A 15,006-nucleotide genomic window follows, 5' to 3' on the forward strand; every position below is an offset into this window, starting at 1 on the left:
GTCAACTTCGAGTTTTTTTTTAATTCCAACATTTTTAAAGGAGGAATAAAATCCATAATTAATAATAAAAGTAAGATTTTCTGTTATGAAAAATCATTAAATCTATTTTTACTATTAGGTTGGCTTCATCGACTATATTGTCCACCCGCTGTGGGAGACCTGGGCTGACCTTGTCCACCCCGACGCCCAGGATATTCTGGACGCGCTGGAGGACAACCGAGACTGGTACCAGTCACAGATTCCTGTGAGCCCGGCCTCCTCCACCAATGATATCCGGGAGGAGGACGAGGCGAGGTCGGGCGGCAGCCTCGAGGAGAGCGCCGAGGACCAGAAGGACGAACAGCTGGCCACCAGTCACCAACAGGAGAGTATACCTGAAGAGGGTCAGGTGGCCACTGGCAGACCTGAGCTGGAGGCCTCTAGCTCCATACAGGAGGATGATACTGACAGAGATTTTAATACGGCTGTCTAGTGCTCTTTTAATTGTAAACCTACTGAATACACGTCGATTCAATATTTTTTTAGAATATTTAAAATTATTTCAAAATTTACAGCAAAAAAACATGCCTCATATTAATTCGGTCACATTTTAAACAAAATGTATAATTAAAACTTTGAGGTTAGACTGAACCAAAATATCAGATTATTAAATATTAACAAAGATTGATGTTCTATTTGTTAGCCTGGCAGAGAAATGTCGTGTCAGAAAATTAACTAGACTTATTATAATGAGATTAACGCTATGTTTAGGTCAAGAGTTGCAATTATATCCCCAGTTTATCTCATCATTGCTGTTTAATATAAATGTATTTACCCCTTCATTTTTGTAGATATTATTTTGACTGACTATTTCATTTTTTTAATTATTTCTATTAAATAGAAGAAATCTTAGGCTTTTTTACTTTAATTTATTTATTGTATTATTTATAACATACATTTTGGTATGCTTTTTTGTATTACAAACAATAACATTTCCTTTGTTTTTTTTAAATTTTAATTGCCTTTATTTCTTCATGTATACTTGTTAATTATTGTCATATAGATTATATCAAAAAAAGATACATTTTATAGATGCCAATATAATTCTGACATCATTTTTATAGTTTGTTGATTAGATTACAATAAACATGTGTATAATGTATATTAACTGATGTTTCCCCTATTAATTTTAGAGCTGGCGGCTGGGAAAATCCTTTCGAAATAAAAGAAAAAAAGCAAATATCTAAATCTCATAATACAAATTTTTTTAAATTTAGAAATGGTAATGCTAAATTATTCTTGATAATAATATTATTTCAGCAGTCCAGCTTTAACTAGAAGTATATTATTATGTACAATCTTACTTTGTATTTTAAGGAAACCAATTGATTTAGATATTTTGTTTAAAATTCATTTCATGAATTATTGAAAGTCTTTTTTCAAGTTAAATTGGTGGTTTTATTCTATTAAATTTATCTAAATGAATTATATGGAAAAGGTTTAAGTTATATATGTTAAAGTCTTAAATTTAATCTTTTTTTCTCAAAGGCAGTGGAATTTATTGACAATCAAATGTCAAAAAATCACGCAACCTACCAACAGTTTAATTGGCTGGACCGGAGAACTAAAGTTTTATCAAAGTAATTTTATCTAAATAATTATTACGCCGCATAAGTTGTATTTAATCAATTGAAGCATTAAGATCAGCATTTTATTTTGTTTGTTAAATATGTTGATTATTAGAAAATTATTGTGTTATTTCTATAGATTTATATTGTTAATATTCAATATAAAATAATAATTGTTGAATATTTTTAAGTAGGAAGAGATTTTAATTTGATTATTATTCACATTCTTTGTATCATTTCTGTTCAATTAGACATAAAAAAAACATTTAATCAAAAAGAACGTGTCCTAACTTTTGTGATTTTGTTTTAACCCATTCGTGACGAGCTCAGAAAGTTCAAAGTTTTGATTCACTGGGGTTCAAAAGAATTCAAAAAAGTAAGGTGTCAAATTAAAGATCATACTATTTTTGTTCCTAATGGCAATTTTCTTTTTATGTTGCGTTTTAGTAAATTAAAACCTAATTATTTTTAAAAAAATAAATTACTTCAAAAAAAGAGGTCTACAAAAAAAACAGATTGAATATCTAAATTCTATGGATCATTTTACATGCACCGACTAGATTTTTTTTTAAATCACAAAAGTTAGGACACGTTCTTTTCAAAATTATAACATGCAATAATAAAAATTTATTGTCATAAAAACTCCAACCTGACCGTACAAACTAAATTTTTATAAAAAATAACATATTTGAAAAAGACTGCCCTCGATTAATATTTCTGAATCTCAAATCTAAAACTCCTATTTGTGCAGCATGAAATTTTATATATAAAAAATACTTTTAAAATAAAATATCATAATGATTTTTCAGTTTAAAATTTAAAACTTTAAAAAATATATATAATTTTAATGTTTTTAAAAATGCTGTACATGTTTACTTAACATTTTTTCGGGGTTTTAAAACTTTTAATTCTTATACCAACCCTTAAACCGATAACTAAATGAAAAGATATCCTCAAAAAAGTTATTAAATGACATCATAATTTAGAAAAAAACAAACCCTGAAATATTTCTTGTTATTAAAAGCATAAGTAAGAGTGCCAAAAATAGAGTATTTCAATTTGATAACAATATTACAATTTAATTTTAATATTTCATTAAATTGTTATATTTATTTGAATTATGATTAACTTTTTGTAGGAAAAAAAAGAAAGAAAGAAAAATAATGTAATTTAATTGGATGGATATCTTTTCATGTTTTAGATAATGGGCATTCAAATTTTTGAAACAAAAAATATATATATTATAGAATTATAAAAAGAAATTAATGTGAAATAAAACAAGGTATATTAGATGAAATGTTAGCCTAAAATATTTTATCAAAGATTAAATTATGACTATTTTGTTAATAATAATTTTGTGATGGCTACAACTACTACTACAAGAAGAACTACTGTGGATGTTAACTATAAAAATAATATTGATTATATATATTTGTACACATGTGGAAATACATACTGTGCAGAGACAAATCTGGATTTTTATATTTTTTTTAACAAGAATGATAACATCCATAATTAGCGAAGCTCAAATGTACAAAAGTTAAAGAACAGCCAAAAAGATAGAAGAAAAAGTGAGTTTAAGAATAGATGCTCATTGTTCATGGATATATTTATATGGAATTCGAAACATATCTGTTTTAACTGCAACTTGTGACACTATATTATTTCTCCTATTGAATATTTATCTTAAAGCATAAAAGACAGACATACTGAGATGTAGAGTAGATGCTCAGGGGTCATATGAATCTTTAATCAAAAGTTCAGATAATATATTTGATAACAGCAGAGAAAAACACATATTCTATTTTATACTTTGATGCATTCTAAAGAAGTACTGATAAACTGTTAGCTCAAAAATTAAAGATGATGCGCATTGGTCAGCAAAATCTTATAGGGAGCGTGTATGTAAAAATTTATCATCTGTTTATCTATCCTTAACATTTTAAAAGTACCTTTCATTATACTGATCAACAAAAAACGTCCTATTAACAAAAATATCTAAGATTTATGCCTTGATTTTGCTGTATTTTGGGAGGGAAAAATGAAAAAATAGGGAAAATCTGAACATTTTTGTTACCATAATGTTTTTGGGTATATTTAACTTGTCATATATAATTGAAACAATTTACTTACTGTTAAGGAGTCATTTTATGACATAAAAGTGCCAATTCATGTTTTAATAATGTTGTAATTAGGTAATAAAGATCTAATTCAAATTCGTATTTTTTAACAAAAAAAACCTAACTGTCTACAAAGGGGTGAATCTCAGAGGTTATTTAAAATGATAGTATCATTTTATATACTCCAGAAAAATTTCTTCTAAACTTGGATAAAGTAAAAATCGGCGGGAAGAGCCGCTTTTTAAGGCAAACGAGAGCCCGTTTTGCCCTATCTTTGAGATTATATGAATGAGATGATGTTAAGGTTAGATAATCTGATGAGAAATTTTTTCGTGCACAGTCCCTTTAACCAAAAAATCAGCTTTCTATCAAATAAGCTGCCTTTTAAATAAATACATTTAATTTACAGAATTAATATTTATGTTTGATGTTTGTTCAGGGAAATATTTACTCTAAATCCGAAACATCCCTAACAGCAACAAATAAATTCAAAATTTCTCCATTTGAATTTCCGTCTTAAACACAGCATACCAGGTAGACATAGTGAGTTGTAGAGTAGATGCTTAGTGATCATATGAATCGGTTAAAATAATTATATGTTGATGCTAATAGACAGACAGTTTTACAACCGTACAAGAAAAGTTTTGTATCATAACCCTATAAATTCACCAACCCTAAAAAAGTCAGTTACAAGATCAAAAATTAAAATCAAATCACGTGTTTATTAAAAAGATGTTTATTTCAAAAAAATTATTTGTGTATAATATACAATGCAAAGTTGAAATATAAGCAATACTAAAACGTATTTAGATGAACCTTTGTAAAACTGCAGATGAAATAAGTCCCAGCTCACTGAAAAGAGAAAGATAATATAATATCTAAAATAACGTTTAGGATGAAACAAGGATGACGACATAAGTAGCGAAGCACAAAAAATTGTAGATGGGAATACGTACAAGTAGATTTAAAGTGTATTTATTAAATCAAGAATAGATTTATTGGAGAAAATAAACACAAAACCTTGTTTTATTTTGTATGATGAAGACGGTTAAAGTAAATTACATACTAGATGCACATAACAATGGGGAAAAAAATATTTTGAAACTATTAATGCAAAAAAACTTTTAAAATTGGACCAAAAATACCAAAGATATGGGGAAATATGTCAAACATATAAAAATAGCCATAAACCTGTTAAAAGGCAGTCTGACCGCCATTGTTGTTTTGTTCAAATGACAGGAAATTTAATTTTGATATCTTTAACTGAAAAAATTTCGAAAATCGGACCATAAACACCAAAGTTATGGAGAAAAATGTAAAAAATATAAAAATAGCCAAAAACCTGCATAAAGGCAGTCTGACCGTCATCGTTGTTTTCTTCAAACGACGGGAAATTTAATTTTGATATCTTTAACTAAAAAAATTTTGAAAATCCGACCATAAACACCAAAGATATGGGGAAAATTTGGAAAATATAAAAATAGCCTAAAACCTGCTAAAAAGCAGTCCGACCGCCATTGATGTCTTATAGTTAATCTTGCTCCCTAATTATGAGAATGTTGTCAAAAAGTTTCAGCTTTCTATCTTTTATAGGAGTTGAGAAAATCACGTTTCCCCCAATTTATTAATTACGGACGGACAGACGGACATTGTGAATTATAGAGTAGCTTCGCTGCTAAAAATATTGATTTTCAAAATGACTTGAATAGACATTAGAGGAATTTGCCAAATGAAGATGATTAAAGTCCCTCAGCAGATTATGACGTCATACGATAGAATAGCCAATGAGAGGCCAGTATACACTGTAATTGACCGATGGTAAATTTTATGATGGCCTCTCATTGGTTATTTTATCGTATGACGACATAATCTGTTGGGGGACTTTAATTATCTTCTGCCAGATCCAAGGGACCATCAGCTTTTTCTAGTACCAAACCTTCATAACAAAACAAGGATGACAAGTTGACAACATGCATAAAAGCTTTAAAATCAGAAGAAAAACCGAACAATAACTCTTGTAGAGTGTGAGAACTTAAAAATAAGAACATTAATTGTTAGTCTAAACAAAACTGTACATAAATTTGATGCAAACTTGGGTAAATATAGGATATAGTAAAAGGACATACTTTCATATTTAAGATTTTATTATATAAATGCCTCACTTATAATATTGTACCTTGTTTTCCAAAAATCATTTGAATAAAATAACCAATACGGACGGACGTACGAACTGACCCTAATTATAGAAAAGCTTCGTTTAAAAATTATTTTTTAGTCCTAGGAATCATATTAGAAATTGAAATGAGTACCTGATAGTTTTACTAAGATCTTTATAAACAGTAGCTGGGCCTCCTGTACTGATTATGTTGAAATCTCGACCATCCTAAAATTTATTTGATATTTATCACAAAACAATTGTCGAAAAAATGTTATTTTAGTGTATGAATCTACATATTAGTCTATAGTTAATTTGTTTTAGGACCCAAGATAATGATTTTGTCAAAACTGTTTTAATACAGCAATATTACATTACTTTATATACTTGGAAATAAAAGACTGCACATGAGCCTGATAATTAAACACGACTGTGTACAAAATATAAAATTCTAAAAAGATGGATTCACTGTTTAGGAAAAGGTTTAGACACCCAGTTTTATTTTAAAGTTGCAATATGACGATTTAACTGAACTGAGGCCTACACGCAGCTGCCGAGCCCTGAATTTTAAAAAGAAGACATAATTAGCTTTTTTCAGCTCTTTTGTACATGTATGCTTGAACTGAACTGATAAAATAATGGAATATTGAAAATTTACCTCTGTGGGTTGTTTGGCTTTAATTTCTTGCTTCAAATCTCTGAATTATAAAAATACTTAAAACAATCAATAATCATATAAAATGTTATTTATGATAGTTCCAAAAATGTAGCTATGGACAAAATCTTGAGTGAAAATTTGGACAAAGTGATTATTGCAGAAATTCAGTGGTCATTAAGAATAAATTTACTGTAGTAAAATATCGAAACATTTCAAATATGTTTTAATATTTATGTTTTTAAAGCGCACCTGACAGACAGGCACGATCAAGTAACTTACATACTAGATGCTCATTAATATAGGGAATCTTCACCAAAAAAATCCAGCTGTCTGTCGTGAAAAGCATCCGAAAAATTCGAATTTGCTCCATAGCGTTACGGACGGGCGGATGGACAGACAAAGTATATTATGAAGTAGCTTCGCCACTTTATAAAAAGATTGAAACCTAATAGTATGTGAATGGTTCAGAGTAACAACCAGCTTTCCTCCACCGTCCATTCGTACCTAGAATAATAAAAATATAATCAGTTTGTTTTCTTTTACACTTATCGGTAAAAACATTTTGGATCATATAGAAAGAAAACGAAGTAGCGGGTTTCGTCGTTTGATAGATTATTTTAGGTTAGGTTATGTAAATATTATTGATTTCCCCCGCAGGGTTAGGAAATAGTCCGTTCAAGGTTCGAGTCACCTACAGGGTCTAGAAATAGAAGAAACGCTGCTGTGAAAATATGACGAAGCCCGCTACTTCGTTTTCTTTCCATGATCCAACATTTCATATATCTTATTCGATTTTCGATTAAAGCTGTGTATAATAAGGTTAGTTAAACTTTTTCTACCATATAAAATTTCTTGTATGGATGATAATTTTTTAATATGTGTGACATTCTAAATTTTAATGATACACTTCTACCTATAAACTTTAACAGAAATGTCAGCTCAATTTTATACCTGGATGTTCCCAGTTGGTTGTGAAGGATCAATGGAGACTGGAGGAGGTCGAGCTAATCTGGGAGCTGCACTCACTGTAGGCCTGCAAATAAAATAAAAATTTCAAATCTGACTGTAAATCTTAATATTAATTGTCTGTTTTATGTAACTGATAAGGTATATATTTTTGGTGACAAGAAGTATCCTTTCTTAGGCGGCTTTCACTCCGGCTCCACGTGGATTTTAGAAACTTGGAGATGCCTTAGCTCCAGCAAAAAAGTGGCTCCGGCTCCATTATAAAGAACAGATATGTATTGTTTCAAGATCTTGATCAAGAGCATGTTTCATGAAGTTTCATGAAGTTTTATAGTTTTTTTCTGACAACGCCGTTAATACAAGGTAATTCAGTGAAAGTAATAAATGTTTTTGTATAAGAGTTTTATGTAAACATAGTATTTTTTACTTTATTTAGTAAACATTCAGAGCTTCCCAGAAATTTATCTAATATTCATTTCAATTTAACTTGTATTACAAATATTAAAATTTATACTCTAAATATTATTTTCAATTAAAATCTATACAAAGTTGATGCCTTTTAGAGTTAATCCTACGTAATCTAAATAAAATTAATCTTGAATTTCTTTTCATTCTTAACATTAGAGAAATATTTCAAACTTGAAAAATCAACAATATTTAAACTTTCTGACAAATGTGAAATAAAATTATATGAGAGTATGACAAAGGCCAAATTGCTGCAAAATTGTGTCAAAAATTATCCATGTGATGTCATAAAAATGAGGGAAATGAGAGAAGTGGGAAAAAATCCTAAAAAAGAGATGGATAATCCCTCATTGACGGAGAAATTTGGTTTTTGTTTAGGGTATTACCTAATATATACACCATAGGTAATTTTTTTTTTGATGGTTAAGGTATGCTTTGATCAAAAGTTATTGTTCCCTTTTAAACCTTGGTAGCATTCTATCAACGTATAATTCTAATGTTTTATTTTATAAGGAATTTAATAAAGGTGGATAATGCTGTTATTATTGATATAACGTCATACTAATTACTATAGTTACGTATGTTGTAACACATTTTGATAGGGCTCGAAAAAAAAGTCAAAGTTTGGGTTACATGTGACCTTATTTCTTTGGATCATGGAAAGAAAACAAAGTTGCGGGTTTCGTCGTATTTTCACAGTAGCTTTTCTTCTATTTCTAGACCCTGTGGGGGGCTCGAACCTTAAGCGGACTATTTCCTATGCTAAGATAAGTAACCTTTAAGTAGTTATTTTAGGTTAGGCAAATGTTAATGATTGTCCCGAAGGGTTAGGAAATTAGCCCCGTAGGGTGAGATCACTCTGCAGGGGCTAGAAATAGTAGAAAAGATATTGTGAAAATACTATGAAGCCCGCTACTTTGGTTTCTTTCCATGATCCATTTTTTATAATAATTTTGAAATCATCCAACCGAACACAGTAATGGTGTCTGACTGATTATGACGTAACAAAAAAAATAGCCAATGAGAGGCCGTTATTGACTAATGGTAAAATTTATAGTGGCCTCTCATTGGCTAATTTTTTTTGTTACGTCATAATCAGTTAGACACTATTACTGTGTTCATCCAACCTGGAGGGAGCAGCTAGAACATTGCCTGTTCCAGCAAAAGGTCCTTTCTTTGCTTCCTCTTCTTTCTGCTCCTCCAGGGCTTCCAGGTTGGCACTAAAAGACATATCTTTAAAAAAAAGTTATATATATATGCAATTTTAATAGTAAAAAAGAAAAGTGACTTTATGACCTAGTTAAGCTACAGTCGCTATTAATTTACTTAGAATTACAAAAATGCCGAAAGATCTCCAAGTTTATTACTGCACTGTAAATTCACTATGAAATGAAAAAATCTTCAGTTGACATCCCAATTTGAACAAAACCCATTTTTGTCATTTAGAGAATTCTTTTTCTATACAGGAGGCCCAAATTAAACAATTCTCCGATTAGGACAATAACTTTCAAAATATAAAAATTTATATAGGTAGATTAATTAAAAAATAGAATAAATCTTATTCCTATGCAATTAAGTCTTAACTGACCACTGCCAATTTTTCGTCAATTATTGAGTTGGGCTATCTTACCTAAGCATAGCTTCCATATACTTCTTCTGTTTCTCCATTTTGATACATTCCAGCTCCAAACATTGACGTTCTAACTTCCGTTGCTCCAATAAATCTTTAGTTCGTTTTTCCATCAACTAGAATAAGAAATAGAAAATGATTATCGGAAATGGTTTGAGTAAGATATGACAATTTTAACATGTCTTAATTAACTATGAGAGCTATCCGTTATGGATGGACAAACGCAGGAATAGGTATAATCAACAAGCGAAAAAATTCTAAAATAATATTTGGGGGGCAAATGGAGAGGTCGTCAATTTTACGATGTGTTGCCCCCTAACGACAGCTGAAAAACACGTACAGGTTTCTTAATTTTTTACCAATTAATTTCATTGTTGGTATAAGCTGGGACAAACGTATAGTCGGACTGACCCACCCTACTTGAAAAAAAGCTTCGCTTTTAACAAGAGAAACATGCCTACTTCAAGTTTATGGATTTGAGTTCTGATATCTTCATCATCTTCTTGTTGGCCGCTCATTTTATTTCTGGAAAACAAGGATGACTCACAGAAAGGGATCTTAAGGGAAAAGACAATGAACAATAAAGTGATTTTAATCCCAAATTAGGATTTTAAAAATGAAAATTTAATAAAAGTACCCGAAGTTTGATCAACTGCTTTGCTAAGATCGCAAAAAATTTAACAATAAACAAATCCTATGAAAAGATGTATTTTTTTGATTATTTATAAAAGCAAACTTCTTTAGAAAAGAAAATAATGGTCAACTGATGAGCGGGAATAAAGTCTTTTATTCTCAAAATGTTCTGCTGAAATATTCTTAAAATACGATTAAATTTGTTAGAATGATGCCTTTTATCATACTTTTAGACTTTTTTATTTGGTTTTAAATCACGAAATCACCTTTAATAAACTTTCTTTGGCATATTCATTATCTATAACCTTGACGGTAAAATACTCTTCATGAGTATAAGTAAACAAGGTCTAACTAATCCAACTTAACCTAAATTATTATTGGCTAGTGGGGCAATTGGACTCCGCAGGGGTTTAATTCTTAAATATCCTTGAATAGGTCACAATATAACTATATATATATTGGAAATTCCCTTCAGAATGACTAAAATTATAAATACACATCTGAGCTGTATTTATAAATCATATATATATCTGTACAGTATAGACTAGCGCGTAGTGACGCGCACGGCAAGTCCTAGATAGAAAGCTAACATGCTTTCTATTCAGGGACGAGGGAAATGCAAATTGAGGTTAAATTAATTGTTTTATAAATAAAAGAGTGTAATGTGCTTTATTCTTTACTAGCGGATACGCCCCTAGAGGCCTCTAGGGACACGTACAATTGTTTCTTTTCAATCTATTTTAAAATCAGCTATTTACAAAAATATTTTTTTCACCGATAGATAGTGTTAGTTTGTTTTTAGCTAATTGCAAAAATGTCCACAGGGCGGCTTTTTTATTTTTTTATTTGTCGATTTCTCTGGGAAGGGTTTAACCTTCCCGGGAACTATGAGAAGCTACCCTGTTAAGGAGAACCCTATCGATTCAGCAGTTAGCGAGAATCTTCGGTACAAACAGACAAACAACACCCTGTTACTTTATTATAAGGATTTTTTATTTTTATTCCCTATTCTTTTAATTTACCCTGCCTCTGTTTAAATATGTTTTTGCGAGTCTTTTATTGCATAAAATGTGTGTTTTCATTAAACACTTGTAAAAACGTATTTACAAGAGTATTGAATTATGTAGAGGAAGAAAAACGAAAACCAAAGGCAAATTTTAACTAAAACAATAACTTTTGAAAATGAACAAGGATTATAAAACTAGTTGCTTCGCTCTTAGCCTCTGGAGCCTTCGCCACCAAAAGAAAGGTTTGGAGGTTTTTTTTATTTACAAAAGCATCTGAGATAGGTATTTTTGAGGGGGGGAATAAAGTCTTTGCCCTCTCTAAGATATATCCATTGGGACACATATACATATCTACCTTTTATTAAAGCATAAAATTTATAAACTAATTATCTATTACTGTATAGAAGGTTCAAGGACATCCAAGAGGGGATGGTAAAGGGATGATTACACCCCCCCGGCCCCCCCCCCCCCCAATGAATTTGACATGCCGAATGCCCCCCCCCCCAAAAAAAAAAAAATGTTTGGGTATAGTCCCTTTCGTAACATCGCACCTTATGGGGCGATTCTTCGTATTTTTTTATACAGTAGCTTTTCCTTTATTTCTAGCCCCTGCGGGAGGCTTAAACCCTGCGGGGCTAATTATCTAACCCTGTGGGGCAATCACAAACCCAATATAACCTAACCTAACCTAAAATAACCTATAATAAGCCATTTTAAAAATACGACGAATCGCCCCATATGATGGGGCGATGTTACGAAAGGTACTATTCCCAAAAGTTTTTACCCCCCCCCCCCCCAAATAAAAAAGCTTGAAGCGTGATGCGGATTGCGGAAAGACATACAAAACTTAATAATATAATAGTTATTTCTCTCATCGTATTATAAACAGATTTCCGCGGATAAAAAATGTACAATTATAAGATTTAAACCACTTTTTTTAGCCCCGAGATCTTGAAAGCAAAAAAATAGTTTTATTATATTTTAATTTGTATAATCGTAGAAAACTGGTACAATACGATTCTAGACATTCTTTCGTATGGTTGAGAACCAGTTCTAATCCACCGGATATTAATCGGTTTCGAATGAATACGAGAAAAACTACACTTCTACATAAATGTTTTAAACTTTTTAGCAGAAGCTGTCTATCAATATTTCACTTGAAACTATTTCATTATTTCTAAAAACCTTTAAATTTTTCCAATTATCTAAATTGGTTTTAATGTTATAAAACACAATTTGAAGTTAGTTTCATTTTGATCATTTACATACTTAATAGTATAAAAACCATTGTATTAACCAGGGCTCGGCATCCGCGCGTCACCGTGGTTATCGAGCCCTGGCACCATCCATTGAATCATTATAAGACTACTAAGATAACCCTTAATTAAGAGAAACAAAATTACCCCTTCTATAAATTAGATAATTGGTGAAAAATTTCGCACAATCTAATTTATTTATAAAACCTTGGGTATCTGTATAATTTCCTATCCCATGTCCCCTTTCTCCCTGTGTTTAACGGTGTGGACCAAAAAAAGGAATTTTTGGTATGGTCTCCATTTTCAGGAATCTTCACTTAGGTCCTAGGATGGTAACCAGTAAATGTATTCCGTACACAACTTTTTGTTGGAAAGGAGTAAGTCTGTCAGTAAGGGAAGAGAATACTTAAAGAGATTATATGCATCTAAAAAAATATTTATAATTCTAACAAATTACATGCTCAACCTAATAAATTCTAATATTTATTATTATGATGAATATAAAATTTAACAGTATTTAAGTTTGACGTCTTTTAGTTTACCCGCGATGTTGACGTAAATTATTTTTCAACAACGTAAATGAAAATATGATTGGTAGATTATTGGATGCAAAACTATTCTACATAAATATAAAGTAGGTCTATCCTTTCTTTGGCATGCTAAGGAAGTTCTTTGATCATAAAGTTATGGCGTGATCAGGTTTTGGTTCTTATATACGTAAAAGCAAATACGTACTTTTGAATTTTTAAAATAAAAAGATATGAAATTAGGAAAAGGTATCTAAAACTCAAGTTTAAACTGTGTTTTCAAAAATGCTGTAATTGTTATCATCCTTGTTTTAAAATCTCCTTGACTCATAGTATATCGTATAATACGCACTGTAATAAATTTATCAAAACTCCTCTCTCAGTACCCAGGTTATCATTCGTATAGGTGGAATTTTTTTTTCGTATATCATTTTGTTTACGATAGTATATATGGTCTTACTCTAAAATTGTATCAATTTTATTATACTATAGTATAGAAAATTTGTTGGTTCTACGAAAGTATACCATCGTTATGCAATAATTCTTACGAGGGTACGAGAAATTTTGTTAGTACTAGAGACATATATTATATACGAAAACCATTTTTCGGCCGTGATCCAGTGGGTTAGAAAATTAGTACGAGGCAGTAAAAATTAATACGAATAAAAATTAGTACAAAGCACAAAAAATGTATACGAAAAATTTAAAAGAAAAAATTTAGGACCCCTTGCAAATTTCGTACGACATTTTAAAAATTGATACGAAGGGATGCAAAAGTAAGCCCAAATTGTTTACATTTCTATCCAAAAGTACTAACATTTTTATGTGATGCCATCCAGACAGTTTGAACAGAATTATATTTCCTCAAAAAATATTTTTGAGTTAAGGGATATATTTCCATGTGTTTAACTCTGTTTTAGCATAATAAGAGTACTTGGAATATTCTCACCTTTTGCTTCATAATTTGAAGTAGGGTGAAAATTTTAATTTTTTACTCTATCATGGCTTGTTTAACTCTTGACTAGATTTGATTGACTTACCTCTATAGTTTAAATTTTGTAACTGTTAAAATCAAAATATTTCAAAATATTAAAAAAAAACATTTAAAAGGGAAACAAATTAAGTAAGATTTACTTCTTGCATTTTTAAACAACCATACATATTTTTAAAAACCCCAAAAAATAAAGTTTTTCTAAAAAGTAAGAGACATTTAGCGGCGAAAATTTTAACTATATAAGGTAGAAAATTGTTACAATCCATTTAAAATGTGCATTGAAAAAGGAATAAAAGCCAGCTCGCCACAATTTTATTCACAGGGAGGGAGGGGACTTTGGGCTGTTTTTTACACTAGTCCCCAAAGTCTTAGTATTGTTTGTTTGCTTATCAACTTTGGGTACTTTTATTGAATTTTCATTGGATGGTTCACAACTTGAATATCATTTATTTGATAGTTTTTTCTTACAGTAGGAGGGGAGGGGTGGGGTAAAGTAGGTGGATAAGAGCGTTTGTTCTTTTAGCCAGCTACAAGTTTCACTTTATTAAAGTACATGATAATTTGGTGTGAAATCCATTTGATAATAATCCATTATATAATACTAATACGCCCCTAGAATCTTGTGGCTCTGTATTTAAAGGGGAGAGAAAAAGCCTAAAACCTTCCCAAAACTTAAAATAGAATAGTATAAAACCAATCTACGACTTAAAATAAAATAGCCTAAAACCATCACAAGACAAATATTAGGCTTACCTGAAATAGAAAGCCTAATCAGTAGTTATTGAGATCTTAAGCTTCAGAACATAAAGCCTTACTACTTTATATAATAGAATTCTTCTTTTATATTTCTCTATGTATATCTTTTTAAAAGCGAAGCTTTTCTATATTTAGCGTCAGTCCGTACGTTCGTCCGTACATAACGGATAGCCTTTTTTTTGTTAATTTAGGCAAGTTATAATAGTCCTATTGATTTTAAACTTTTCAAGAT

At 30.4% G+C, this 15,006-nt stretch overlaps 2 protein-coding genes across 8 annotated transcripts in view; one reads left to right on the forward strand and one right to left on the reverse strand.

Annotated features, from left to right (window-relative positions):
• LOC145323275 (3',5'-cyclic-AMP phosphodiesterase 4C-like) overlaps positions 1-3,077 on the forward strand; it is a 325,817-nt gene extending 322,740 nt beyond the window's left edge. For all 7 annotated transcript variants that reach the window (XM_080165721.1, XM_080165748.1, XM_080165743.1 and 4 more), the window contains one exon: positions 119-3,077. In XM_080165721.1, coding sequence (XP_080021847.1) covers positions 119-472 — 354 coding nt within the window. In that variant the 3' untranslated portion in view covers positions 473-3,077. The remainder of the gene's footprint in view (positions 1-118) is intronic.
• A 1,370-nt stretch (positions 3,078-4,447) lies between these two features.
• LOC145323338 (uncharacterized) lies at positions 4,448-10,140 on the reverse strand. The gene is made up of 8 exons (XM_080165766.1): positions 10,063-10,140; positions 9,602-9,717; positions 9,099-9,191; positions 7,492-7,573; positions 6,986-7,044; positions 6,541-6,580; positions 6,037-6,110; positions 4,448-4,579 (listed from the first exon to the last, which is right to left on the reverse strand). Exons 1-8 carry the CDS (start codon positions 10,117-10,119, stop codon positions 4,534-4,536), a joined length of 567 nt encoding a protein of 188 aa, XP_080021892.1. The 5' UTR covers positions 10,120-10,140; the 3' UTR covers positions 4,448-4,533.
• Positions 10,141-15,006: the final 4,866 nt, after the last annotated feature.

This window comes from Acartia tonsa, chromosome 1 (genome assembly GCF_053477335.1).
Source record: "Acartia tonsa isolate MP-2025a chromosome 1, ASM5347733v1, whole genome shotgun sequence".
Taxonomy (NCBI): domain Eukaryota; kingdom Metazoa; phylum Arthropoda; class Copepoda; order Calanoida; family Acartiidae; genus Acartia; species Acartia tonsa.